We start from the raw sequence: 27,866 nt of genomic DNA, 5'->3' as shown, positions 1-27,866 counted from the left end.
GGACTGTAGTGTTGCATGCTGGTACCTGCAGTCCCTACTCCTCCCTTCTCGTGGTTAGCAGGGGGAGGGCGTGTGTAGCGGAATACTACAAATCCCATTTTGAAAATCCTCCATCTGCCCCTCTCTCCCACCAGACCAGAGACAGATACGGTACGGTCTGTCTTGACGAAACCCCCCTGGACTTTCAGAACCGAAAACCGACGAGATTAGTGGGCTGCAACGGCCAGGAACCAGGAACGCGAGATTCGCACATCTCCTGATATATGCTTATCTCCTGTGCGCAGGACAAACGGGTTGGTGGTTGTTTCTACAATTTGACATCGTTATCTGACTCGCTAATTACCTTTTGGAATTATTCAGTGTAGACGACAAAATCGCTTCTTGTCTCTGTCGTCTAGGTCTTATTATTTTTGAATACAGAGTCACCGCGATACGGGCCGTTTGGAGACTGTCTTGGACATTTTTCGTGTCACACAGTCGGAGACGGCTTGTCTTAACATTGCCCAGCAATGTGTAATGCAGACCGATAGTGGCTTCGCGGAGACTTCGCTGCGCAGGGATCTGAAATTTGTTCGTGTTATTTCAAACATCTAGGCTAAGTAAGGTTACATGTTGTGCCCAGTGTGTCGCAAGCGTTACAGTTGCTAGTTAATATTAAGTTGAGTGCAGCATTGTTGTTAAACATTCTGTTAGTTTTCTGAGACTTCATGAGGGAATGAGCACGAGAGGCAGGCAAAGTGCGATGTTTCCTCATGCGGGCGATGTCAACCTCTTGATATTGTCTGACATTCACTCGTCTTTTCCATACGAGCTTATTATCACCAAAAGACGTCATGAATACTGACCGGCCTCGTGGTGTTATTGACGGATTGAAAAGGATGGTTATTGGAGTTTGGAATGTTTGCGGAGGGCTATTTGGCGCTGCGTGGATGTTGACCAACGTATCGAGGGGAACGTGTCGTGTAGTTTGGCTCATTGTGGTCTTGCGAGTGTGTGCATCTACGATGTGTTCGATTTGGCAAAGGAAATCCTGTTTGGCAGTCGTATAGTTCCCGATACCTCGTCAGAAACGCACAGGAGCATATGCATCACACCTTTGCAATAGATGTGATCACTGCCGAAAACTGGGATTATTTGCACCACGTTGAAGTGACTTCACATTTCGTTTCACCTGAAAACTGGCGTGCCCTCGTATTGTGTGATACGATTGTTCGCCAGCCCAAGCGAGCGAGTGGGCTGGTCGGAGTTTGAGGGGAAAATATGCCCACGAAAAACACCATTTATAATCACCCTGTTGGCCTAGCTTCACGTCCAAATTATTCTTCCTAATATAGAGCACTGGTCTGTCGTCGACCGTGACTATGTTTTCTGCATCATCTATCGCAGACTTGTCACTCGGATGCGTCTCCTTTGTGCATATGGGTTTCAGCCTGCGCTGCTGATTGACCGAGAGGGAGCGAGAAGCAGCTCCCGTTCTGCGAAAAGCACTCGGATTTTCTAGACACGGGATATTTCTGTCGTAACGTTAACCTGCACACTTTTGCATTCGTTAGGGCAAATGAGGAAACGTGAAGATGCTTAGGCCGTATGGCTATAAGTTCAGTGTCACCAGCATGGAAAGAGCGGGGTTTTCGATCACCAAACATAAGTGATCTATCGCCAGTGGATCAACTTACTCTACTTTAATCGCAGGGAAGCCGTAGCCCCTCTGCGCTGTTGCCTGAGACTTGTATTCTGTAGGTTATACATTAGGTAACCTATAACACGAGGTGGTCTGCCGTGTGGTTGGCCGACGGGTCACTTTGACGAGTGTGTGGTAGTTGTCCCCCCTCGCATAGTCAATCACGGGAAGACATAATTATCCAGAGGGGAAACATACACATACAAACACCACTCAGGGAGAAGGGGGGTGTCACAGGTTACATTACATGGGAAACGTATGCATTCGGACTCCAGGGACACGCTGGCAGTAGTGTATTTTTCTGGAGACAAAAGCCTTATTACGCGCTAGCCAGATCATCGCCAAATGGATATTATCATTTGGCGCAAGACAACATGTCTGGGGATCTGGGATCACACGCACAGTATTAACGAGCGACTGCTTTATTTTGTTATTTTATGTTGTGTTATATGTTTTTTTATTTAGTATGTTTGATGGAAGTGCATGTTTCCCTTCATTTCCATTATTGTTGTCTGGTATCGTAACTTCCCACATCCTTACTTGGTTGCGCGCAATGGCACGCACGGGGCCACGAATACCACTCTGTCAAACAGCGTGATATTTCACCCGTTTAATAGTTTGTTAAGATCCCTAATTGCCAATATAATTGACCCCAGAGAGGTGGTTACTTTCCAGGGTGATTTCAGAGGGCACATTTCTGCCATTCTCTGTCTAGTTCTCTTTTCTTGTAGCATCTTCTTCACATCCATATCTTTCTTTATAATTACCATGGGGAATACTTTTCCCCCTTTCGTCTTTGCTCATTGCCTCAGGTCCTTTGTCAAAACAGCCCTGCATCATAGTATTTAAGGAACTAGGAAAAGTCCTGTTGCCCTCTCTCCATTGCCAAAATCACCTCATCTCTCTGTCGTTCTTGCTTTCTCTCTCGTTCTCTCTCTCTCTCTCTCTCTCTGCTCGGCTGGTGTGCAATGGATCTGTGAATGAGCCGTGGCCACTCCTCTCCACATGTGTGGGAAGAGCAAGGTCACAGACTGATCATCACAGATGTGAAAGAAACCCACCTCCACCCACCTTCCTCGTGCGCTGACTGTCACAGACACAGTCAGGGTCAGGAGGGACACGCACACTGGGAGAAGTGTACATGCACACATTAAGGCTTGCAGACACTCACGCACGCACACACACATGGATGCTGAGGAGGGGCAGAATTGGCTTTTGTGTGGAGTTGGGCAAAGAATGATGTATTGGGGTCCTAGGTGTTCTGGCCCGGTCTCGCTTGGAATGTTTCGGCTCCACAAGCGTGTTGACTGAGTTGCATTAAAGGGCAACAGTGCTTTTTTTAATTCCTTAAAAAACAGAGGTCAGATAGTGCTGAGAAACTATCTCAAGATACAGTATATGAAGTATATGAGATATCGGACCAATTTTTTAAACTATCAACGAAAAAGCTGTGTTTTTACCACTTTTTATTTCAAAGATGTTGTGAGCTTTTGTTGTAAGCTCTAATCCTTATTCTTCATGTTACTTGTATAGTGATAAGTGCTGCAAAATGCTGTTCTGGCTTGATTTGTTATTGTAATCAGACATTACTACTGTATACTATATGCTTAGCCACTGCATGACCATCCCATGCAGTGGGCTGCAACTCTTAGGAAATTGTGACATGTACTGTAAGGGAACCATTTCTCACTAACAGGAAGTTTGGTAGTCTCCTCTTGCTATGAAGCACTGCTTGTTACGCAGGGTAAAAGTGGATTCCCACAACACTGTTGCAATTCGGTAATGTTCCTGAATCACTTTTCTTCACTGCTGCTTTCTTTATTGCTGTCCTTACTGCTCTGCAAGAGTGTAAGATACATGTAAAGCAGAAGGTGACAATTGTGGTTTTACCCTGATGTTTTTGCCAGCCAAAAAAAACCCCACACACTACACATCCAAAGCTTACAACTGCCCCCACCCTCCTTGTACGATCATTTTGAACTTAAGTCCCCTCTGAATTCTGTAATCTCGGGTGCTGCCGCGGGGCTGCTCCCTCCCCCTAAGTAAAGGGGGCATTAGGGTCAGCTCCGCCATTGCTGTAAGGTCCCATGAAAAACTATGAATGAATGGATGAACAAATCAATGCGAGAATGAATGAAAGAATTTAAAAAGACAGTTCAAATGTGAAATGAATTGGGCATTGTGGACCAGAGTTAAGGTAAAAGATTAGGCGTTAACAGAAACACTATGAATGTGAGAATGGATGAGGAGTAAAATGCCGTTAAAATGAATGGAAAGAGTTAAGTTGCTGGCAACTGGACTTTTTTCATTTTACCTTCAACATAATCCTTTGAACTAAGGTAATTTGGATGAATGACAATTTTCAGACACTTTAAATGAATCGGTCATTGAAGACCAGGGTTAGGGTTGCGGTTAAAGATTTGTATTACAGATCATGCCTTCAGCATTGCTTAATTACTTAATGACATGGTCGTACATGGTTATGTTGTGCTTTTGCAATGCAGCACAGTAGGTGTTTGTCATTACAGCAAGGCAAGAAGGCTATAATGATTGACATTTCTATGCTTTTGATTCATCATTGGTGTCTGTATGGCTATATCTTCAATTTTTACAATGACAGAAAACAAAGTGGACAGAGATGTCAAGAAATCATACTCATCTTTGCAATTTTGTTCAGGTTTGTTTGTTTATTTACTTTTGCAGTGTTTGGCCCCCCACAGAGGATACCTCTCTCCAGTTTTGCACTTGACGTCTCACAACCTTTGAGGAATGCAGTGTTAAAATAACGCATATGCAGGTACATTTATTGGTGCAAATTTTACGAGCTGTATGTCTTTAATAGGTTCACCCAAAACACCTAACTTGGCTGATGTACAGTATATTCTTGTAAATACAGTATATTGTGCCCAACTGCTTCAAAATCGATTGATTTGTACTGTATATTTATGGAAAAACCAACTAGTCTTTGTAATTTGCTAACTATTACACGTCACCTACCACCCGAACCTGAATCTGATCAATACATTAATTATCATTTATATGTAATTATACATTATACCTATACTTTATTTCATTATGAAAAGTTATTTATTTTATCATGTTTTTCCTTAAACACTAATTGTCGCCGTCTGTACAGCATTTTGGTCCAGCTGATGCGTAAATTAAAATGACTTGACACGACTCAATTTGACTTCACTTGTTTCCACAGGTGGATCCCTCTCCAATGAATATAGGGGATGGCGGTACAGTGAGCCGAGAGAGTGGAGCTCCTCCTCCGACAACCCGGGCGGCGGGCGAGACCATGGTGGGCAACCCGCCGCAGACGCTGCCGCCCGAGCTCCGTGGAGACCTGCCGCACAGCCAGCAGGGAAAGCTGAGGACCGTGACCGCCCCAGACTGCAAGAACTCGACCACCACCACCTCGACGCCGACGACGCAACCTGCCACGCAGCACAACAACAACAACGCGTGCTCTTCCGAGGCCACTCACTCCAACCATCATCACCACCGCCACCTCCACCACCTTCACCACCATCACCACTACTCCCCTGATTGCCCACTTCCTGCTCCACCCTCCTCCACCCAGAAGGGCCACAGCCACAGCACTCCACTTTCGGGCCATTTGACAGCCATGAACTCCACTCTACACGACCGGGCAGAGTGTCACAAGGCCAAGGCCGACGGCAGTGGTGGTGGTGGTGGTGGTGGTGTTGGCGGTGGTGCTGGTGGGGTTTTCCCATCCCACCCGTGGACTGGCAGCTGTAAGAATGCTGCAGCCGTGGTGGAGCCGGGTGGCATGAACGTGAATCACGGAGGGATTGGCCTGAATAAGAAGGCCGGCGCCCCTCCGTCCCCATCCGTCATCAGCCTGCCCCCCGGCTTCCAGTGTTCCACCCTGTTCCTGTCCTCGCCTGGTTTCGCCCCGCCTCTCTGCAAGATCACTTTACCCCCCGGGCCGGGTCAGTTGGCCTCCCTGAGAAATGCCACTACCGGCCAGTTTCAGAAGATGCCCGCCGAGGGTTCCCCCCAAAATCTGCAGAACGTCCAGAGCTCAGGTGGTGTGACTGTGGGCCCTATGATACACGCAGCGTACCCTTATCAGTTTCAACCTGGACGGGTGCCCGAAAAGCGGCCACTACCGCCGCCGAAGCCGCAAACAAAGATGAGGTGCAACGCATCAAGCGGCAAAAACTCCAAAATCTTGGGAGTGGAACAGAAAAGTCCCTGCATCGCTCCTGTGGTTTCGCCGCCCAGCCTTGCCGTCCCAATTCAGCCACAGCCCCATCCCCAGCCCCCTGCCACTGCAACCCCAACACGCTTCACCATGTCCCCCACTGCTGCCATTTGTTGTAGCCCCTCACTGGCAAACGTTACCACTCAAAGCAAGTTGTTGAACCTCATGGACAAAGGTCCAACTTATCACCACCGTGTCGGTGAAAAGAATCCCTTACCGTATTTGAAAATGAAGCCTTCTGGATCAGAGGGGCAGCAGAAGCAACAGCCTGTTGAGTGTTCTGCCGAGGAGAGAGACGTTCCTCTGGATCTGTCCTCCAAGTCAAAGCGACAGAAGGGCTGCGCCGGAGACGTCCAGCACAGTCCTGCAACTGCGGCCATTTCAGGGGAACATCGCCCCATGGGTAACAATAAAAAGAACGTTCCAAATGCCCTGAAAAGGCCTCAGGCCACAGCTTGTAGCTCAGCCCCATGTTCCATATTACCTGATACCCAGCGCAATGGCTCCAACCCAAAGGCGTCCTCATCCAAGCTGCTCAATCATCAAACCCACCAGCCAGCACCAGCATCGTCTTGGTCCAAGCATTCACCCCAAGGTGGCATCAACAACATACCTGGGACTTACGTAGGTGTGGCCAGTCCCATATTAGCGTCAACTCTACGCAGCAAAGATGGTAAAGGGGCAGCTTTTGTAGAGGACCTACAGAATTTCGCCAAGCAGGAGACAATCTCTATTGTGGACCAAGGAGAGCAGCTCTCCTCTCTTGGCAAAGAATCGTCACCATTCGCGTTACCCAAAAGTGCCCAGCAGCACTGCAAAAGCACCCAGAAGCACTCAAACAGCACCAGCTCAGCTGGAATGCAGCAACACCAGTCGTTCCCATCAAAGGAGGCTGTCCCCTCGGGCCTTATACCGCTGGCCAACTCGCACCTCCACCGAAAGTCTGGAGTCGGCAAGGCTGCCCCAATCCCATACCCTCCAGCCAACATCAAGCCGCCACTCTGGGAAAAACCTGGCGTTTTCCCGCAGGGGACATCGTCCATCCAGCGGAAGACCGTGCAGGGAAGCCCAAAAAGTAAGGCGTCGACAAGCTGTGACAGAATGCTGTTCCACTCCTCGCCCAAGGTGACGGAGGATGAGAAGTGGATGGGCAAAAACCTCAACAACAACAAGTCTCCGCTGTCCAACTTGGAGTCTATTGTCAAGCAGAAAGCCCTGGAGACCACAGCCCTTACCGGGGAGCCGTACACCGGCCTACCCTCGGTCGGGTTCCGCAGAACAGAGGTAACAAGCTCCCTGGCAACAGGAGGCAAGACCACTCAGTTACAGCATGTGCAGCAGCAGCAACAGCATCCAGTCACAGCTGCTGCTGCCGTGGGAGGCCCACCTTTCAGACCAGCAGAGAAGAAAGACTCAAAGCCTGAGAGAGCTCCGTTTTCAGGGGAGCCCATGCAAAACAGCAAACGTCCAGAAAAACAGTCAGCGGCTGCAGTGCAGCAGAGAGAGGCTAGCGTGGGAAAGGAGGGAAAGTCGGAGGAGAGTAATAAGGCCAACAAGGAGAGAGAGAAGGAAGTGCCAGGCAAATTTACCCCATTAACAAGCACGTTGTCTTGTGGCGGCACTTCAGGTAGCAAGGAGGAGACGGTGGAGAAAAGCGTAGCAGAAGAACCAGCACCCAACAATGAGAAAGAAGAAGAGGAGGGGGCAGTGGCAGCGGTGCGGAAGGAACCAGCACCACAAACCACAGTCAAGGCCGTGGAGGGCACGCAACCCCCAGGGTCCCTGCAGGGTCAAAGTGCAATAGAGACAAAGGCGGGTAGTACGGAGACCAACGGCACCAAAGAGGCCTCTTCCCCTGTTGACGAGCGCAGCACCGAAACACCCAAAAAGAAGAAAGCGGGCGGCTTGAAAAAAGCTGCAAAGGCAGAGAAGCCAGCGCAGGACAAGCCGAAGAAGACCCCAGCCAAGAGACCGCTGGACAAGAACGGCACCAACACTAAGACAGGGAATGTTGTCAAGAAGGTAGGTTTTGCATTTTTTGCATTTGCAAGCTTTGTGAATATTACAGTCTTTGTGTAAATCGTATAATACACATCAATTGTATTTGCAGAGTTTTAGGACACAGTATTTCTGTTGTGTTTGCTATGTATGAATATAAAACGCAGTAAACTTATTACTGTCGGCATATTCTGTGATTTTGCATTTGTCATTGATCATTTGTAATATTTTCTCAACTAGAACTACAAATGGAATAGCAAAGTTGTAACTACTGTAGTAGTCAAAGTCAGTCACAGCATTGAAATCTCTCTCATTTGAAGGATTTTTTCTGAATGCATTTTGTAAAATGTATACAATTTACAGCCTTATTATTAGATTACTGTTGAGCTTTTTGCTGATGGTCTGTTCTTCACTATACTCCACTCAACTTACCATCTAAAAGTACACAAATGATAGTTCCCAGACAGTTGAGCTTTATTTAGTACAAAACAGTGCTGTTGTTTAATTGCAAGCATTGGTTGGTTAATTATTTTGCTTGAGGGATCATTTTAAAGTATCAGTGACACCTTTTTGAATTAACCAAGGGAAGTTTTTAGAAACGTCTTCTGTCATTCTGTCAGTGCTATTTCGCTTTTGGTGTCTGCACAATGTTTTTATTACTGATATTTATTCTACTATATAAATCACACTAGCAAGTAAACTGCTTGCCTGTCCCCACACAGAAACATCTTTTTGTTAAGAATCACAAGGCGCAATTATGTGTAAACAAAATCTGTACCAAAACTTATTTTGGCACATTCCTTGAATCCTGAGTGTGATAAATAAGAATGCAATAGAGTGAATCTAAAACTGTCCTCATTTAAAAGGCATTACGACATCTGAATGCATCTGCCTGCCATGGTATTTTTTGTCCTTTGCTTACTTTGTATTCCTCCACACATTTTGTTGGTGTGGGCATCCTGTTTAATAAGTTGCTTTGGAAAAGGTGCCTTTTAAGTTTGTAATGTAATAGGTGCCGCTTGTCATGTGCAATGTAATATAAGTGTATTGTAATGTAATACTTTTGCTGCCATTTGATTGTTACCACAGAGAAAGACATTACCACCAGCCTCATCCCCAGCACCAGAGAAGGAGACCCAGGAGGAGACCCCCTCCTTAACGCCACTGCCCACAGACAATGGGGTGAAGCGCCGCAAGGGGAAGGCCACCGACTCACCCGCCTCAGCACCCGAGGCCCCCAGACCAGGTAACTGACACATGCAGTACAGTCTCTCATCTTATAGACCACAGCATCTGTGATTAACCCGAGAGTAAGATTAGGAAACGGACCTGTGGGTATTTTAATTTAAACTTTAAACACTTTAAACACTGGCTGCAGCATCTATCTATGTGTATTTACTTTTATCAGCACTGACGATTCTGTACATTTTTTAGACCCACTAGTGGGTTAGATAAAGCAATATAATGGAGTATGCTGCTGTCTTGAAAGCTATTTCCCCATAACAATCCATTGTCATTCAATCAGACATGCAATTGGCTATAGCTGGGATTCCACAAAATCAGCCAATGCATTGTCATTACACAGACATGATGCAAATACATGATGTACTGTAGTCGTATTACACAAACCGCCTGGTGCATGCCTTTCGATATGTTTTGATGAATAAATGGAAGTAAAATAAACTTTCAGGTGTTTTTTTTCTGTTAAGAACCTACATATCATGTTGGCCACAGCTCTGTTGTATAAAGTTTACTGCAATGACCAAAAGACTATAATCATTAAGCAGTTGCGTTGATTCCTGTCCCAGTAGGTGAAGACACCCCTGCCACAAGTCTCCAGCGGTCAGAGAAACAGCAGACATCCCGAGCCAGCAGCCCCCCCAGCCGGCAGGGCAAGGACACCCCCTCTTCCCCCGAGACGCCCACCTCCAGACCGAGGAGGGGTCGTCGGCGTTCAGAAGACCGGCTTCACGACTGGAGCTTTGCCGCACCATCCTCCCCTCCACCTCCCCCACCGCCCGCGCCATCACGGGAACCCCCTACCTCCACGCCTACACCCTCATCCCAGGCCAGCACCACCACCACTCCCCCAGTCCCCGTCCGCAGACCCAGGGGCCGGCCACGCCTCAACCCCCTGCCCCCTGAGGATGCGGAGCTGGGTAAGGCACAGCCGAGGCCGCCCCCGGCCAGCAGTGAGGCCAGTGAGTCGCCTGCCATGAAGAAGAGACGACGGTGCCGAAATAGGAAGTACCAGAATGGGGAGTATATTACGGATAAGCATAAGGCTGTGGATGGAGAGCGTGAGGAGAGGTACACCTCGACCAGGCAGAGTGCACGCATGGGAACAGGTAAGGGCTGTTAATTTATTTGTTTTCTTAAAGAGCAATATGCCTTGAGCTTTTCATAATACTTTCCTATTTACTCTATTCATTTTGACCTGTAAAACTGAATTGGCAATTACTTGGTCACTTCTGATTATATAAAAAGTCAATACATGACGCTGGAAATGATTTTGGAATTATGATCGCGATAATGCTCATAATTATTGTTCCATGGTTATAATCGTTTTGTTGCATTTTCTTTTTCTTTAAATGATAGGATACATCTTGCAAAGTAATCACATTTGAATTGTATAGGCTATGATGGGTTTGCCCAGGCTTTTCAGTCAATAGAGCAGAGATCAGATATTAGCCTATTATCTGGAAGCCTTGTCGATGAGTTCATTGTCAATTATGTCTGCTTTTATTGTAAATAGTGTGTAAAGGTGTCAATTATGTCTGGCGTGCATGATGATGGCAATGATACGTCTGCTGTGTTGAGCGTGCGTAATGCTATGTAAGCCCAACCTACCTTGTGTTTTGATCAATGGATTAATGTCCACACTCCCAGCGGCTCTGCACGGCTTCATTCTGGACACTGTTTCAATTGCACCGTCCTCTTCAAATAGTACACGTGCATGAGGAATGTAGCCTATCTAAAGTTTTTTTTTCTAAATGGTTTTGCTCTGGAAAAAAAAACTAATACGCCGCCTTTGGTTTAAATGAATGCTGCAACATGTTGTCCGACCATTTCATCATTATCTGAGTGTGAGTTCTATGTTTTACCAAAGCGATCGGTTCACACAAAAACCCTGACCATCTGGCTAGGTGTCACGGACTACACACGCATGTCACGTGCTCTTCATCTGTCACTGCTCCTCTTTGACCGAGATTCTACATCTTCAAAAACAAAATCTGCCTATAAAAAATTACCCATTGAAACACTTAAACATTTACCGTTAAACCCGCACATGAATAACATGCAAAACATTGAGGAAAAACATAGGCCTACCTGTCATCTCCAGTGGCACCGACGAGGTTACCTCGCGCCCCCTTGGTGTTGTCAGTTTCGCCGAGACTTCTTTATCAGAACATTCTGCGAATATGACAAAGCAATTTATGTAAAACGGGACACATTTGGACCAAGGCTTTATCGCAAGAAGGATGTGTAGGCCTAATGTAGACCGTTTTCTGTCTAAACTGAATTTTGAGAATATATGTAGTTACTGTACTTTGCCTTTGAATAGCAGTAGCTTACATTTTGTTAAAATGCTACACTGTATACAAACATGTCTACTGTACTTTACCTCATATCTCCACTGGGCTGTCGCGCCCATTATCTCGCCGTCTTCGCCTTTCAAGTTTCTCTTTACCAATGGTTTCGTCTCTCGGAAAATCTACTAATGTCATTTTAGTCATGTAAACCAATACTGCATGAACATATACATGACGAATGTTTCGTTAAAATGTTGTAAACTCCGATGCAAAACTTCAGCTCGCCTCGTCCTCAGAAACCTATGGCGCGTGCACTTCACAAGACGCTCGAGCGATGTTGTGGTTTCAATGGTTATGAGAATGCCACAGCAGACCAATCAGAAAAAAAATGATTTACAAATTAGCACCAGCCAACCGGCCAAATGCTGGTAAAACCTCAGTTTGGCTGGTAGAAAATACCAACTTACTAGTCACGACCTATTACTGAGTATTTGGCTGGTAGGCTACATAATCTGTAGGCCTAGCCATTTTGGCTGGTGATGAATAAACGTTAATTTACAATGTTATGGTGAACCTTTCATGCGGTCTGCTGCTGAATTGCTCATATGTTTTGGCATTTCCTAAATTAATAACGCGTAATAATTCGTGAACATTTAAGCAACCACACATTTAGCGGTTTTCTGATTGGCCTACAGTATTGTTACCCTTTCTCAGTTTACTTTGTCCTGCCACACTCCTCTCCGTTTGAAAATGTCTTTAAATCGTCTATTAAGAAACGCTGTAGAATAGTGTCTTAGTGTGCTACACTATATGGTGGTAGTTTCTATAAAATTGGGTGTAGACTAGGCCTATTTAATACAAGGCTCGGCTCACCTAATCTCGCCAGAAACCTATCGCGCGCGGTGCGCTGTAGGTAGGCTACTACATTTAGAATTTTGATCGGTCTGTGGCGTTCTCTGGAATTCAGTAGGCCTACTTCTGATAAATGTAGAGGCACCGACTTTCTATAGCTGCTGACCTCAAATTAATATATCAAGTAAACGGCCTGTCTGTGTTAAGGTCTTAAACATTGTCTTTCACTGGTACTTATCTGCTTGCGGTGCAAGGCCCGGTGACGCCAATGATGGCATCCCTGTTTATTTCAGAGCTCTTTCAGCCTTTGTGTTCTACCTGTTGTGATTGGTGCAACTGTGGTTTCGCAGATGCCAGGACCAGCGTGTACCCGCGTCTCAGCGCTACGTTGAACCGCAGGTCACCCAGCCCGGACCCCAGTCCCCGGAGATCCTTGTTCACACGCTCTGGCTCCATGCGACGCCAGGACTGTCCGACCTCCACCGAGACCACCGACAAGCCGGCAGGAAAACGCAAATTCAAAAGCAAGCACTTAATCGCTGACGCTGAAGACCAGAAGAAGGTGAGCGCGTTGCAAAGGCAGTATATCGCTCGCCTCAATTTTGGTATTTGGTCTCGTCAGAGCGAAACCTCGATGTTGGGTGTGTTGTAAGTCCTCAGTTGACAGCATTGGTCTTTTGCTGCCCCGCTGTGGTGTAAAAAGTCACTGCAAGACGATGGTTTTGTTGCGCTCTCTCTCTCCCACACGAGGCAGACCAGGCAGTTCTCTCAGCGCAGCCAGCCTGCCTGCCTGCCTGCCGACCATCTTTTCTGATGACGCATCCTCTGCTTAGGCTCACACACATTCTTTTATTCTTTTTTTTTCATTCAATGAAAGAAAGAAAAAACGGTCACTGATTCCCTCCCTCCCTCCCTCTTTTTTTTCCTCTCCTTCTTCTGTAGCTAAAGACCAAACGAGGGAGCTTGGGCAAGGCGGACGAGTCAGAGGCCTCCCCGACTAAGAAACCAGGAGGCCCCCTGTCCTCTCCCAAGAGGTCGTCATCACCGGTGTCTATCAGGAGAGGCTCCACAGGGCGAGGTGGAGGAGGAGGGGTCCCAGAGTCCCCCCCTGGACGCCCCATCCCACCAGAAGTGCGCCGGCTCATAGTCAATAAAAACGCTGGAGAGACCCTGTTACAGAGAGCTGCCCGTCTTGGATACCAGGTATGCTATGGCCACACACACCCTTTTCACACGCGTGCTTTTTTGTTAGGTGCTTTCTCAATTATTTTTGTAAGCTCAACGTCGTCATTGTAAGGCCTTCTTTGATGAATTTTACTTTAGTATTTTTTTTACAACACTCGCAAAGTCATTTAAGTGTCTCTAGATTAAGAGGGAACTCTGTGTATCATCCAGCTGGCAGGTGCCTCACAGTAGGACAGTGATGGTGTAAAAGAGGAGTTGGAGTACACTACTGCTTTTTTGTTTTTTATTTGGTGCAAGTGACGGACATTTCGATGTGCAGCATTTTCTTCAGAGGCAAATTAAAAGATTCATTAATGAAATGGTTATAACTCAAAAGGTTGTGCACACCTCTACGCCAAGGAGCAGGGCAAAACACTTAGTACACAATCTGAAAATGGATCAGCAAAACATGAGATGATTTTTTTTTTAAGTAACCAATCAAAAGGATTTCAACTGTGTGGAACTTCTTTATGATCTCATTTGTGAAACGGACAAACATTCACAATAGTTACTACAATCACCCTGTTACTACAGTAGCATTTTTTTTTTTAAATGAAGCTGAATGGAGTTGTTTTTCAGTGAAGTAATTCCAATTTGCCATGATGGTTATTACACAGGAACGTGACACACATTGTGGATTTCAATAAAGTTAATCAGAAAAAAATCTGGGCTCATGGCGTTAAAATGTGGTTGGAGGTGTGGGCAAGTTGCGTGTAACTGAAGTCACCCTGCACATTCCGCCACTCGGTGCTCACTCCTGACCATGTCCTCACAGCAACCCTCCGGCATGGGAGCACAGGTGCAACACCACTGAGCTGTCGTGGTGTAATGGTTAGGGAGTTGGACTGTAGATCACAGGGTTGCGTGGTCAGTCCTCACCCATCCCTTCCTCCATCCATGGCTGAAGTTCCCTTAAGCAAGGCACCTACCTATCCCCACATTGCTCGAGGGACTATAACCAATACCCTGTAAATATCCAAGTTGCTTTGGACAAAAGCGTCAGTGAAGTGTTATTGTGCTATTGTATCTGTATGAAGCTTCGGGATGGAGGTCTACCGGCGATCTACTGCCAAATTCGGCTAGTTGGCATCTGTTGCATACACACTGTTCGATCTGCTTTGAACAGAGTATAATATAATGACTAAAAAGGTTTTCTATTCTATTCTAGTCACAATCGCCATTACTGTCCCTTTCTGATCAGTTTAATGCCAGGATTCAATTTTCTTTGTCATCGTGGTCAGAGTGAGCATGTGGTGCTCCGGAAGTCCAGTTGAAAATCATCTGGAACAACAGTTCTCTCTCCTCCCCTTCGCCATGCATATGGTGTTATTCACTTTCTGAAACCAGGGGTCACTCTTCTGCACTTAATGAAATTGAATCTTGGCATTAAACAGATCAAACAGGGGAAGTCATGACAAAGGTGAATGAATTGAATAGAATAAAGTCAGAATAAAATGGAATATGGAAGAAAGCCTTTTTAGTCATTATATTATGTACTGTTCAAAGCCTGACGAGCAGTGGGTAGGGCTGGTGGTCAAGTTGACCTTACTTTATGTGAGCCCTCTTTCCCAAAGACTACACATGTTAACTTCTTGGTTAGTTTAGGCATAGACATTATTTCATTGAAAGTGAATCATGCTTGATGATGCAAAACACTGGATCAAATTGTACTTGTTTTTATCACAGGAAATACCTTTCGTTTCAGATAAGTCTTGCTTTATTACAGTCCATGGCAATTCAATGGCAATTCAATTTCAGCTGCAACAATTTTTTGCATTTTATCTTTGGTTTGTTAAGCAAATAAACGAATGGCTCCATCATTGCCAGCCTTTATAGCAACAACCCCCCCCCCCTCTCTCTCTCGTGCAGGATGTGGTTATGTACTGCCTGGAGAAGGATGCTCAGGAGGTGAACCGGCGTGACAATGCGGGCTACACAGCACTGCATGAGGCGTGTGCGAGGGGCTGGACCCAGATAGTGCAGCTACTGCTGGAGCACGGGGCGGACGTCAACTGCAGTGCCCAGGACGGCACACGGTGAGTGGCACAAAACTGGATTCATTCCATTATCCTGACTCCTGTCCTCGACCTGTGCCTGTGACCTCACACTTGGCTGATGCCCCACCTCAGTGAAGAAATCAATTTAGTTTACCCGCTGTCAACCTAGCCACAACAACTTTTGGGGGACTTTTCTATTCAACATCCTGATTGCAAATTAGAAAATTACATCTGAATTGCGGTTCTGCGATGTTAACTTCTTAAATTGAATTAAACTTCTGTCGTCAATGATGCGACATCTTCACCGGGCCACAAGCACAAGGGACGACAGGAATTAAGATAATGGGAAGAACACACTGACTAGTTTATACAAATGTTTTAAATATGGTAGACCAAGATAAGTCGTGGGACGCATCACCAATACAACAAAGTGGAATCAAGTCAGGTCTTCTAAATGGACGTGACTTTCCATTGAACTCCATTTATTCTCCTAGTGTCCTAGTCTCCTAAAGGGGCATGGCTGCCATAGGATTGCAGTTTGGAGCCTTACAAAATATGGATTCCGGAAGAAACTGCATCTGAATTGTCTCTACCTCATCAATCGTCTTTGATTTATAGCTAATGACTAGGCCTAGGTTTGTGTGGATTTTGATGTAAGTGTCACAGAATGGGTGTTTTCTGTTTACATAAAACCACCTGCAACCATAGATAACACAATCTGCTGTAACTATGTCACACAATGTTCCTGCTTTTTGGGGTGTCCTGCTTTTTTGCTAGTTTACAGCCCTGGAAAATTCACATACTGTAGGTATGGCGTCCTGGTCTCCTCAGCCTTTCTAGTGTTCCAGCATTGCCATGTGATGGTTCAGGAGTTGACTTGGGATCAAATGATCATAGTTTCTAGTCTCATAGTCAGAAGAATGTGCGTGGGCGATCGGCCACACCATACCAGACCAGTGCCCTTGAGCAAGACATCTGTCTATCCCCATATTGTGACTGCTCCTTGTACCTGAATAACTGTCAGTTGCAAAGTGGTGTGTTATTGTGTTGTAACATAGAGTTTCACAAGCTCCTTGACAATCCTCCAATTATTCCATTTAAGAGATGTGCTAGTGCAGGGCATGTTACTATTTCCCCGCAGTACAAACTGCATCAGCAGCAACAGCAGCAACAAGCTATGAGCCGTTGGAAAAGTGAAGGCTTTGTGGCAGTTTCTGCTGTTATTGCAATTTTCTGTTGTGTGGCTTTGGTGACAAGTTCAAGACATGTTACTGAACACGCTGATTATGAATAATTGCCTGCCCTACAAAGTCAGTGCAGTAATTACATATTTTGTCAAAATTGAGTTCAGCCTGAAAATGGTCTTCATTACACCTCTTTTATCTTGTGACAAAGCCTTATGGTCAAAATGTGTCATGATATTGCTATGTCAAATTTGCATTAACTACAATATCTAACCTAAAACCAAGGCCTTTTTTCTCAATTTCAATGTTGGCGCAGTTACTGCACTGTAGGGCTGAATAGGTTGCCTCAGAATGCAATTCCAATGGCTTTATGGCTGTGTATAACCTGATTGGCACACGTTAATGTCCACAGTCAGCTCCATTATGTGGTGACTGCTTATTAACTGTTGATCACTCACGCTTATGTTTGTAGATGTCATGATGCGTACGTGTAGATGTCTAATAACTTACTGTATATTAACTCTGTGTGTGTGTGTGTGTGTGTGTGTGTGTGTGTGTGTGTGTGTGTGTGTGTGTGTGTGTGTGTGTGTGTGTGTGTGTGTGTGTGTGTGTGTGTGTGTGTGTGTGTGTGTGTGCATGGGCATATGTGTGTTTCCATCCATAGGCCACTCCACGACGCAGTGGCAGCTGACAACCTGCCGGCAGCGTGGATCCTGTTGACTCACGGAGCTGACCCCACGCTGGCCACCTACTCCGGCCAGACCGTGGTCAAGCTGGCACACAGCCCCTCCATGAAGAGCTTCCTCAAAGGTCAGCTGTGCACTGTGGAGGGCTGCAGCTGTTCTGCATCCTCACTCTGTGTGGCATGAAGTTGTGGCTTAGCTTGGTCACAATCCCTAGTGCTGAACAAGAAAATGATGACTTAAAAAGGGGGGGGGGAGTTGCACACTCGTGTGGATTTTTCCTCTTTAGGTTCTTTTTTGCTGAAATGTCATCTTGTCAATCAATGAATAAACAGCAAAAAACGAACTTAAAGGAAGAAAAATCTGAAGGACTGTGCAAAGAAGTTACTTTATGCCTGTTAAGTTTACAATAGAAGTGTAGAACGACACTAGCAAGCACAGATTCTTACTGTAGAAAAAGAAGATAGAGAAGAGATATAGTGTCGATACAAAGTTTTGATTTCCATGTGCCTGCTGCTGAGCTGCATTAGAACTGCTGAATGTGGAGCACATGCTGTTCTTTCATACAAGAGAGCTGGCGAAAGGCACAAACATATGGATTTTTGCATAAAGGAACATGGAGATAAGTTGTGTTTATGTCTTTACAACGGCATTTTAGTCAAATGTGCTAGCTAGCCTAGCTGTGCTGTATAAGAGCTGCTTATGTTGCATGGAGTCCTTTCATACCTGTTGATTTATTTAAGAGCAATCTTGAAAGACGCTGATAGACACAATTTGTTATCATCTTGTTTTTTTTACCTGGTGCAAAAATCCATATTGCAAATGTATTTTGGATAATGTCCCTATAAGGTAGAGTTCTGTTGTTGTTATTTCACTTTTAGTTCTTGATCAAACATCAAGTAATTTATTTTTATGTGTGACATGCATTGATGCTAGTTAGGTCATATTTAGTTTATTGCACTCTGAGCCAGCGCTGGCTAGTTTATTACACAATATAACTTTTTTTATTGTATATAAAAATCTTATGACCAGTGAATATCCCTTGAATCATTAGTATGCGGATATTAAGTGCATGTACTTGAGGAAGGCAGGTATATCAATGACACCATATAATCATAAAAAAGATTTTAATGCATTATGTGCTGTAAAAAAGGTTTGCACACTCCTTTTTTTTTACAAACCCAAAGCAGTGTGCAAACCTTTTCTTTAAGTCTTTTTTTGTTCAGCACCAGGGATTAAACCCAAGCTAAGCCACAGCTGTTAAGAAACCTACCATTACATTTTAGACATGTCCACATTGCACTTGCTTTGTATTAAGTATAAGAAATTGTATATCATATGCATCAAAAACTCAGAATGTCCACATTCAGGTTAATGTTTTTGCTGCACTCTATCCTGTATCCTATTAGTTTACTGTTTTCACCGGCCTTACCTCATAATATTGCTCTAAGATCAGCAACTAACCTGGTGTCTGCTCCTCTGCAGAGTTCTTCACTGACCTGGAGGGCCGTAGTGAACAGGACAACGGCCTTCCCTGGGAGCTTTACAGCAGTGCCGTGTTCGGTAAGAGACTCGTACTGAGGGAAATCCCTCTCAGACAGACACATGCGCGCGCGCAGGCACACACACACACACTCACTCAGTCGCTCACACAGTCTCTCACTCACACACATGCACACACTCACATGCACACACACATGCATATACACACACACACACACACACACACACACACACACACACACGCACACACACAGGAAGAGCCATGCACGCATATGCGCGTGCACACAGGCACACACACACATGACATTTATCATATTTTCCTGCTCTTAATTCATTCTTCTCCCTTCTGATCTCTTCCTGGTGCCACTTCAGGGATGCATGACACCTATCCCGCCTAATCCTTGTCACAGCAACGGGGCCCCGCCAGATTAAGCGTTTCTGGAAATCAAGCTGTGACATTGCCGATGTCTCCATCCCCCTTTTTCTCTGAACACATGTGTTTTCCCTCGTTTAAGGAAGTAGTTTATGCAACGCAATTTCACATTTGCAACCTACTAAGCTGCTAAGTTGTTAGCATTTTGACTGCAACACAATTTCCCTTGAGCAACCTAAATTGTAAACTGACACTCCTGGGGTCCAGGATGAGTACTGTATATATTTTTTAAATACGCTAGATTAGATTTTTCTCTGAATTGTGCTTGGTGTTGGTGGAACCTAAAAGGTGCTAATTTTGAACCGTCCACTAGAGGGAGTCTTCGGCATGGTGGAAACCTGAGCTGGGAGTTGCGGACATCGGCCTGATGTTGTGACCTCTCTCTCTCTCTCTCTCTCTCTCTCTCTCTCTCTCTCTCTCTCTCTCTCTCTCTCTCTCTGGCTCCCCCTCCCCCTCGTTCATCGCTGTGTGTCTCTCTTTTTTTGTTGTTGCCAGAAACGGATGATGACCCCTGCTGGGACTTCCTGCTGTCTGGTCCTGGTGATGCTGAGTGGTGTGGTGATGAGAGGAGTGTGTTTGGCCAGGACAGGGATGGGGATGCAGACTGCCTGCTCTTCGAGTTCTCCTCGGAGCCCCTGCTGCCCTGCTACCATGTCCAAGTATCGCTGACCCAGGGGTGAGTGTCTTAATACCACCTTACAATGGTCATGGCCAACTACAGGTCCTATGTGGGATTTTGTCATCTTTCTATTTGACTGCCTTTCTTTCTTTCTTTCTTTCTTTCTTTCTTTCTTTCTTTCTTTCCTTTTAGTTTTCTATCTTTCTCTGTTGCTCTCTGTAATGTATTGTGCAAGTCTGGCTTCTACCCTTGTATCTTTGGGTAATTGGGTGTAAGGTTTTGTTTGCCTCCCTAATCAATGTTATATTGACACTCGTGTATCTGTATTTAAGATTAGCTCACTAATTTAGCTGTACAAAAGTTTGCTTGTGTGCCAAACTTCCACCTTTTTAGTGCATCACAGAATGTAAATTTTGACACACACAGACAGACTCTGCCATTGGTTTCTGCAGATCTGTTGATTACATCCATGCCTAGAGTCAATCTCCTGTCTAGATTGTGCATGGCAGAGCATTGACTGTGTGTTCTGTGCATAAAATGTCCTATAGGGTCAGTGTGTCGGAGTGCACCAGATCCATCACATCTAGATGACCGAATGCTAACTTTCCCCTCTGGAGATTCTGGAACTGGTTCCTGCCAGTGCCCGAGTCTTTCTTGATGCAATGCTGAAGTTGCACATGAGTTCATGTGGACCTTGTTCTATGTGTTTAGAATCTTTTACATTTAGAATGTTTTATAAAATGTTTTTTTTTTAATTATTTGTTTTGGTTCAATCTTTAATCCTTCATTTGATCACTGTGTGTAGTATAGTGCAAGGAGAGAGCAATGTGCTTCACACCCTATGTAACAGCAAGTTATGTGTGGATTTGGATGAAATTTTGTGGAGTTGTTTGACATGACAAAAGGAACAAGCGATACAATTTTTTAAAGTTTAGTTTAGTTTAGTTTATTGCTTACTTGACCGGGACCATGTACAAGACAGAATCTTGTACCAGAGTTAGCTAGAAGCTAGTTTACATCTGCGATCCCTGGGCAGGGGAGCTTAAAAACAAACACACATTAAAAACATAGACAATACATGCACTATTGTTGCCACTACAAGTCACAAAATGGAGCAGCAGCAGAATCCTACTAGAACATACAAAAACATGTACAATCACATTATCACAACAAGGCAATACACACATGATGATGCACATGCCATATGGCAGTGCTTACTGTAACAAAGCACAATGATCAGTGGTCACATTTTTGATTAGCCTAAAGCCATCTTTTTAGTGATAATTTAAACTGGTTAAAGCTTACACTGTCCCTGATAAAAACTGGAATTGCATTCCATTTTTCAATTGCACTAACAGAAAAGGCTGATTGACCAAAGGAAGTCTTCCTGTATCCCACATAACAATCGCATCTGACAGAGGACCTTGACACTCTTAATTTATCTGTGCAGCGTGATATGCATTGCCTAAGAGGTGGTGGTGCAAGATCATTAGTAATTTTATACATTAAACACATATCAGCAAAATAGATAAAACTATCAAAGGACAGTAAATTGTACTTTGAAATAATGCTACAGTGATGATACTTTCTTGGCTTTTTGTCCAGAACCTTCAAAGCCATTTTGTAGAGAGAAACTAAGGGTTTGACCAACTGGCAGATGACATGTGTGAAAATATCATTGAATGTAAAAACCGTTTCGCTGCAGGAAGTGGCAATTGATGTCTGATATGCCTAAAATTCGCTAGACTAGCCTTGACACATTTGGATATTTTCTTAATGTGATTTTTAAATGACAAATTAGAGTCTATGATAACACCCAGATACTTAAAATTATCAACAGTTTTTATGCCCTCCCCCTTGACAAAGATGTCAGGTTATCACACTTCTTGATGGAAAAATACATGGTCACTGTCTTGCTAACATTCATAAAGATTCTTAACCACTGCGGGATGGGGGCAATTTTTACATTCCAGTTTCTAACTCCACAAAAGCAAGGCAGAAGGACTGTAATAAAATGTGGGTGTAACATAGTCAAATGTTCTACCAAACAGCTTCCTTGGCGGAGATAGAAAAAGGTTTTTGATATTGTTTTGTTTGAATCGTTCAACATGCTGCTTAACATATCGAAATTGGATTGCTATCCAGACGCAAAAACTCAAATAGACTGACCAGTGGATGCCGATTACACATTTGTAAAGTTGTACTTGAGTATGTAATGACTGTTTGTTGACATCTGTAAAGACATGTATGGTGATTGCACCAAGAAGCTGAAGACAAGGGGTCAGATGCAGACTTCAATAAATGCAGAGTACAGAAGAGAGTAGAGTAGTTTATTTGTCACATACAATGCATACCAGGTTACAGCTTGCAGTGCAATGGCAGCCAGGTTAACTCCTTAACATGGAAAAAGAGTTATAAGCCCTTTTCCACATGATGTGCATCAAGAAGTTGGTGTAACATGTGATGGAAAAAAGTTATATCGCTCCAAAGCACTAAGTTAATTCGCTCGAAATATATGGCTTCAGGGGAAGTTGTATCGCTACAGCAGTGATGGACAAGATTTGATGCAGTATAGAATGGCCACGCAGGTGCAGAAGATACGACTGGACCTGACTCGAGAGTTCCATCACAAGCTCGAACCCCAGGTGTTGCTTCTCATGCAGCATATTCTCTCTTTGTACTAATCTCATGTGTTATATTTAGCTAAAATGTTGGTAGAAAATAATGTGACGAGTAAAAAAAATTGCATTAGCACAGTTGGTTGTGAGTGACGTCGTTTTATTTATATCATACTGTTGATGAAAAACTCAGCGGACGCATCTTATATCACTACATCATGATGCGCTTTAACTTTCGCCTCAAAATCTGATGGAAAAAGCACTGCAGAATGTTGACACAAAACAAATAAGTATGTGTCATGCCTGAATGTGAATTTTGGCACTTGTCTTTTCAGATTCTGCAACTGGTTCCTGCTGTCGGACGTGCTGAAGCGACTCAAGATGTCGGCGCGCATCTTCCGAGCGCGCTACCCCCACCTGGAGGTGGCCAGCATCCCCAAGGCAGAGCTAAAGAAGCAGCTGGCTGTCAGCCAGACCAACAACACCACCTCCACCGAGTCCCACACAGACGAGGAGGATGAAGAGAAGGAGAAGGAGGAGGAGGAACAGCAGGAGGAAGAGGAGGAGGAGGAGGAGGAAGGAGATGGTGTGATGGTGGACCTAGTGAGGTGTGTTCCGGAGCTTCAGGGCTTGCTTGGTTCCGACATTCAGCTCCTGCGAGCTGATGATGAGGATGATGAAGAGGAGAAGGTGGAGGAGGAAAAGAAGGAGAGAGAGGAGGAGGAGGAGGAGGAAGAGGAGCAGAGGGAGAAGGTGGAGAAGGAGAGGAGGAAGCGGAGGAGTGACAGTTCTAGATTGTGCAGCCGGTAGCCGGACCTCCTTCCCCTCCCTCCCACACCCCACCCACCAAACTGGACCTGGAACTGAACCACACACCTGAACCCAAACACCCCAACCCCTCTTACCAGACCTCCCCCCCTCTCTCTCTCTCTCTCTCTCTCTCTCTCTCTCTCTCTCTCTCTCTCTCTCTCTCTCTCTCTCTCTCTCTCTCCCTCTCTCCCTCTCTCCAGGATTCCTAAGAGAGCACTAGATCAAAAATGACCCTGTGACTGAAGTGCCGTCCGTTCAGAGTGACTTTGGAAGAAAAGACAATAAAAAAACAGAAGATGAGTGTGTGTACCCTGTGTGGGGTGTGTGTGTGTGTGTGTATGTGTGTGTGTGGCGGTGATGACGATGGTGGTGGTGTTGGGGTTACAACAATGACAAACCAGTTTTCCTGTCAGCCAGTACCAGCACTTTCTACTGCGTTTCAGCTACTCCAGCAGAATTTTTTCTGTCGTCTTTTTTGTTTTGGTTTTGTTCTGTTTGTTTTTTTTCCCAGGCTCCCCGTTGACCTTTGACCCTGGGTATTATGTAAACACTAAGAGGTCAGGGGGTCAGACGACACTGATGTCACCTCGTATGGCCATGCCACCAATGGATGGTCGAGGGGGAGGGGGGCACGTGTAGGGTGTTGGAAAGCGACATTCAGGTTACTTTTCTTGTAGGTCATTTTTTGATGCCCTGAAAATTAAACTAGTCAACCTGCAGTTTTTTGATAATTAAAAAAGAAACCCAGATGTGTACTTGTAAATAATATACTTGTATGTATATCTTGCCAGCAGGGTGACCACAACAAATTTGGTTGTAAATCTATGTGTGACGATATTGTTTTCATTGACATTGGGTGGTGTTTTTTCCTCCGATGATGGTAGTATTGTTTTGTTCTTGCTTTCCTCCCCCGTCCCAGAAGATAATCCAAGGCTTGTTTTGTTTGGGATTTTTTTTTTTTTTTTTTGGTCCTCTTAATTGGTGAACTTTCGTGCGGAGCCGTAAGAAGCTTAGCCTCAGATTGCCTTAGATAGGCAGCCACTGAACCAGATGGTTAGCTGGTAAACCTGCATGAACCCTGGCTGGGATGGCTCCTGGGAAGAGACCCTGAATGATTTTGGAGATGGGGAAGGGGGGTATACTCAGACAGCCGGACATACACACTCTCGGGCCACGGACATAACAAAATCCAAAAATGGACCATGTATTGTACATTAAAAAATCTAAAATCTAAATACGCACTCCCAACCCACACCAATCACAGCACCCTCCTATACAATCTCATTCGTCTAATTTGCTCCAGGAATAATATCCAGGATAATTTTGAGATGGGGGTAATGCACAGCCAGTCACACATGGACATGGGCCAAGGACATTTGAAAGTCCAAAAATGGGCAGTGTACATTTAAAAATCTAAATAGCCCCACACCCACCCATAGTACCGCCTCAATCCATCGTGACTCCACCCCCTTACCTCATCCCTCATGATTTCAATTTCAACTGCAGCGGTGAAAGCATAACACCGTCTTGACTTACTTGAAAGCTGTGCTTTCAAAAAATATTGGCATTAGAGAGTCATACCTCTTTTCATCTTTTCTTTAATTTAATGACTGCAGTTTCATAGATATGTGTGGAATTACTAGATTTGGGAAGGTCCTGTTATCATCGTTAGATTAAACACAGGTAATGTCTTAAACATGGAGGGCTGCTTTTTTAACAAAAAGACTATCACAGAAATGCCAGACTCTATGGTTTAAATGCTGCGGCATTGTGTGTGCTCATTACATCACAACTATGTGGGATGCCCTTGTGTTGGTTTCACAGAGTTGAATGGAGTAATTGGACAGCTCCTCTCTGGATCTGTATTCAATCTCCATAGTTCTTGGTCAATTTTCATAGTATGCTATTTTGAGTTAACACTAAGCATAGATTTTTTTTGTTTGCTTACCTTTTCCCTTCATTTTGTGTTGATTGTATTGGCAAAAAGCCATGCTCTATTGGCATTTTTGTTGTAATGAGGGTTTTCTTTTCCCAATTTGACAGAACAAACAAATAATGGAAGTTTGTGTACTTGGCTAACTGCCTATTATGAGTCATGATTATGATTTTTTTTTTTTTATTCTAACATCATGAAATGAACAGATTCTCAGACTGATCGTCTGGTATCCCAGACACCCTCAACATCCCCCAACTCAACTTTAAAGGGGCCCTCCTTTACCCCACTCACCCCCCTCCAGGAACATTACAATAGGAAATATTACCATCAACACTAAAAACTGCACTTTGCTGCGCTGTAAGCAACACTTGTACGAGGGTGGGGAAAACTGTACTACACCCTCAGATATACACCAACTGTCCTCGTACCACCTTTCCAGCATAACCCACCCCATCCACTCTGCAAACAGGCGCCAGAATGGAGTCTGTGTGTGTGTTTGTGTGTGTGCGTGCGTGTGAGAGTGACTGAGGGATTATTTTTGGTCTTCTTTACACTGTTAAATTTGTCATTTGTGCTTAATTTAATAGTCATTAATATATTTGACCTTTTTGTGTATTTGAAAAAACGATATATGGAAAACGGCTTTGTATGGTTGGTGCTTTATTTGAAATGTACAAATCCTTTTTGCCCAGAGATTGTTTTTTGTTCCCTTCTCACTGCAGACAGTATTTTAACAAGCGAAGGTACAGTTTTATTGTACTGGTGCTAAGCTAGATTTTGTGTTGACAATCAATGATGTTTTGTTTGGAATTTACGAGAAAAAAAACAATAAATGATATTTAAATGAGGACACTGAAATGGTGAGGCCAGAGGGGATTTTGTTTCTACTCTACATGAGTCAATATCAATATGATTCACATAATTAGACGTGCAAATGATTGCCACAGGTTAGTTTCTATAATAATAATGCTAATATTATTATTATATTCTTTTACTTTACCTTTATTTTTCAGGACATTGCACATTAATGAACATGTACATACATACATGTAAATGTGCCAGAGCATAAAAGCTAATTTCCATCTGGTGTCCAAAATGTTCAATTTGTTGTTGTTTTATGAGAACTGAGAGTTTCTGAACTCCCATTCTGCCGGGCTGCCCATGAAGTCAGTGACCACAGGGAGGCGCTGGTGGGTCTGTGCAGAGCGTCCTGCTCTCTGTGTCTCGCCCTGAGTTCATCCGGGGTAATGTCATTTGATCAGGCCGGGCGTCGGTCTCTTTTGTGGAAGTTAGGCTTTGAAGCACTTCACCACAGTCTTTGGTTTCAGTGCAACCTGTATAGCATTGAGGTTGACAAGGGAGGACAAACGGGTAATTTTTCCTGTGCCCAGGGAAAGAGTGGACCTTGATTTTGGGCATCATTACAAGACGGCCTTTGCAGATAGCATTGTCCTAGGACTGGCAAAAGCTGTCAGCAGCCATGCCTGTATTGTGTAAAGAACCTGCATCAGTTCACAATGACTACAGCCTACACAAGATTACATTGCTTTTGAAAGGGGAACGGCTATTTGAAGAGGCAACTGAATGTGCATTTGGTGGTTGTTTGATCAGCCAAATTTAGCCAAAGTTGAAGTAAGCCCAATGTGCAAAGTTGACAAGAGCCTTAATGACAGTCAGTGGCTAGCCAGCACCAGTGCTGGTACATAACTGAAATGCCTTGCCTCGGGGCATGAAATAGTTCACATTCTCAAAGCGTATGTTGTTTTTACTTCTCTTCATTAGAAGATGCTTCACAGAATCTGGTGTCAGGTGTCAGAATTTGAAAATACAATTTTCTTTCACCAAATAACCTAAATGACCTGTTAATTTCACTCGTGTTCAGTGTGAGAGAGAGAGAGATTGGGGGGGCTTTGTCCATTGAAGCCTAAGCTTAAATTCATTGACATTTTGCCACTGAATTGGATAAATGAACAGGATTCGCTTGCTGTACAGTATTCAGACCAATAATGCCATTGTCAAATGAGTGAAATTTGTACCAACTGGCTTCAGGAGAGAGAGCATAATGAGTGTATTTCCTCGACTGTCCTAACAATCAGAGGTAATCTATATGTACCTGTTGCATGGCCTTTGATACATGATATTATATCGATATAGGCCTACATCACATTTCATGCAAATGATTAACATTTCCAGGTGAATATACACCACCACTCCTCATCTTTTATCAGTTTTGTCATTAACTAAGTTTTCTTAGTGCTCTTAAATCAGTGGAATATGTTTATGATGTGTGTGTAAATCCTCCCTTTTGTGTGTTATTGCTGAGCTGCAATACAGATGGATTAGGGCCTAATGTACTATGACAATACAGTACACAATGGTTCAGACTTGACACTTTGATACCATTGTGTTCTTGTCTCTTTGTAGTGGAAACTGCATAGGCAATAGAAGTCTTGATGTGGATTAAGAAACGATTTAGTAGTTCCTCACAACCAATTACCAATCTTCTCAATTACCCTTTTAGATCCCATGCAACACAGACATATAGGCATAATCTAGGCTAT

General features: G+C 44.4%; 1 protein-coding gene across 1 annotated transcript; it reads left to right on the top strand.

Annotated features, from left to right (window-relative positions):
- The first annotated feature begins 44 nt into the window (after positions 1-44).
- On the top strand, positions 45-25,895 carry bcorl1 (BCL6 corepressor-like 1). Its single transcript, XM_063190511.1, has 12 exons — positions 45-293; positions 4,385-4,478; positions 4,890-7,937; positions 9,003-9,159; positions 9,722-10,249; positions 12,649-12,860; positions 13,241-13,501; positions 15,392-15,558; positions 17,368-17,513; positions 18,872-18,949; positions 19,818-19,998; positions 22,895-25,895. Exons 2-12 carry the CDS (start codon positions 4,473-4,475, stop codon positions 23,367-23,369), a joined length of 5,259 nt encoding a protein of 1,752 aa, XP_063046581.1. The 5' UTR covers positions 45-293; positions 4,385-4,472; the 3' UTR covers positions 23,370-25,895.
- The last annotated feature ends 1,971 nt before the right edge of the window (positions 25,896-27,866 follow it).

The sequence above is a fragment of the Engraulis encrasicolus genome, chromosome 23 (genome assembly GCF_034702125.1).
Source record: "Engraulis encrasicolus isolate BLACKSEA-1 chromosome 23, IST_EnEncr_1.0, whole genome shotgun sequence".
Taxonomy (NCBI): Eukaryota; Metazoa; Chordata; class Actinopteri; order Clupeiformes; family Engraulidae; genus Engraulis; species Engraulis encrasicolus.
Note: the sequence above shows the minus strand (reverse complement) of the source record. Positions and strands in the feature narration are given on the sequence as shown.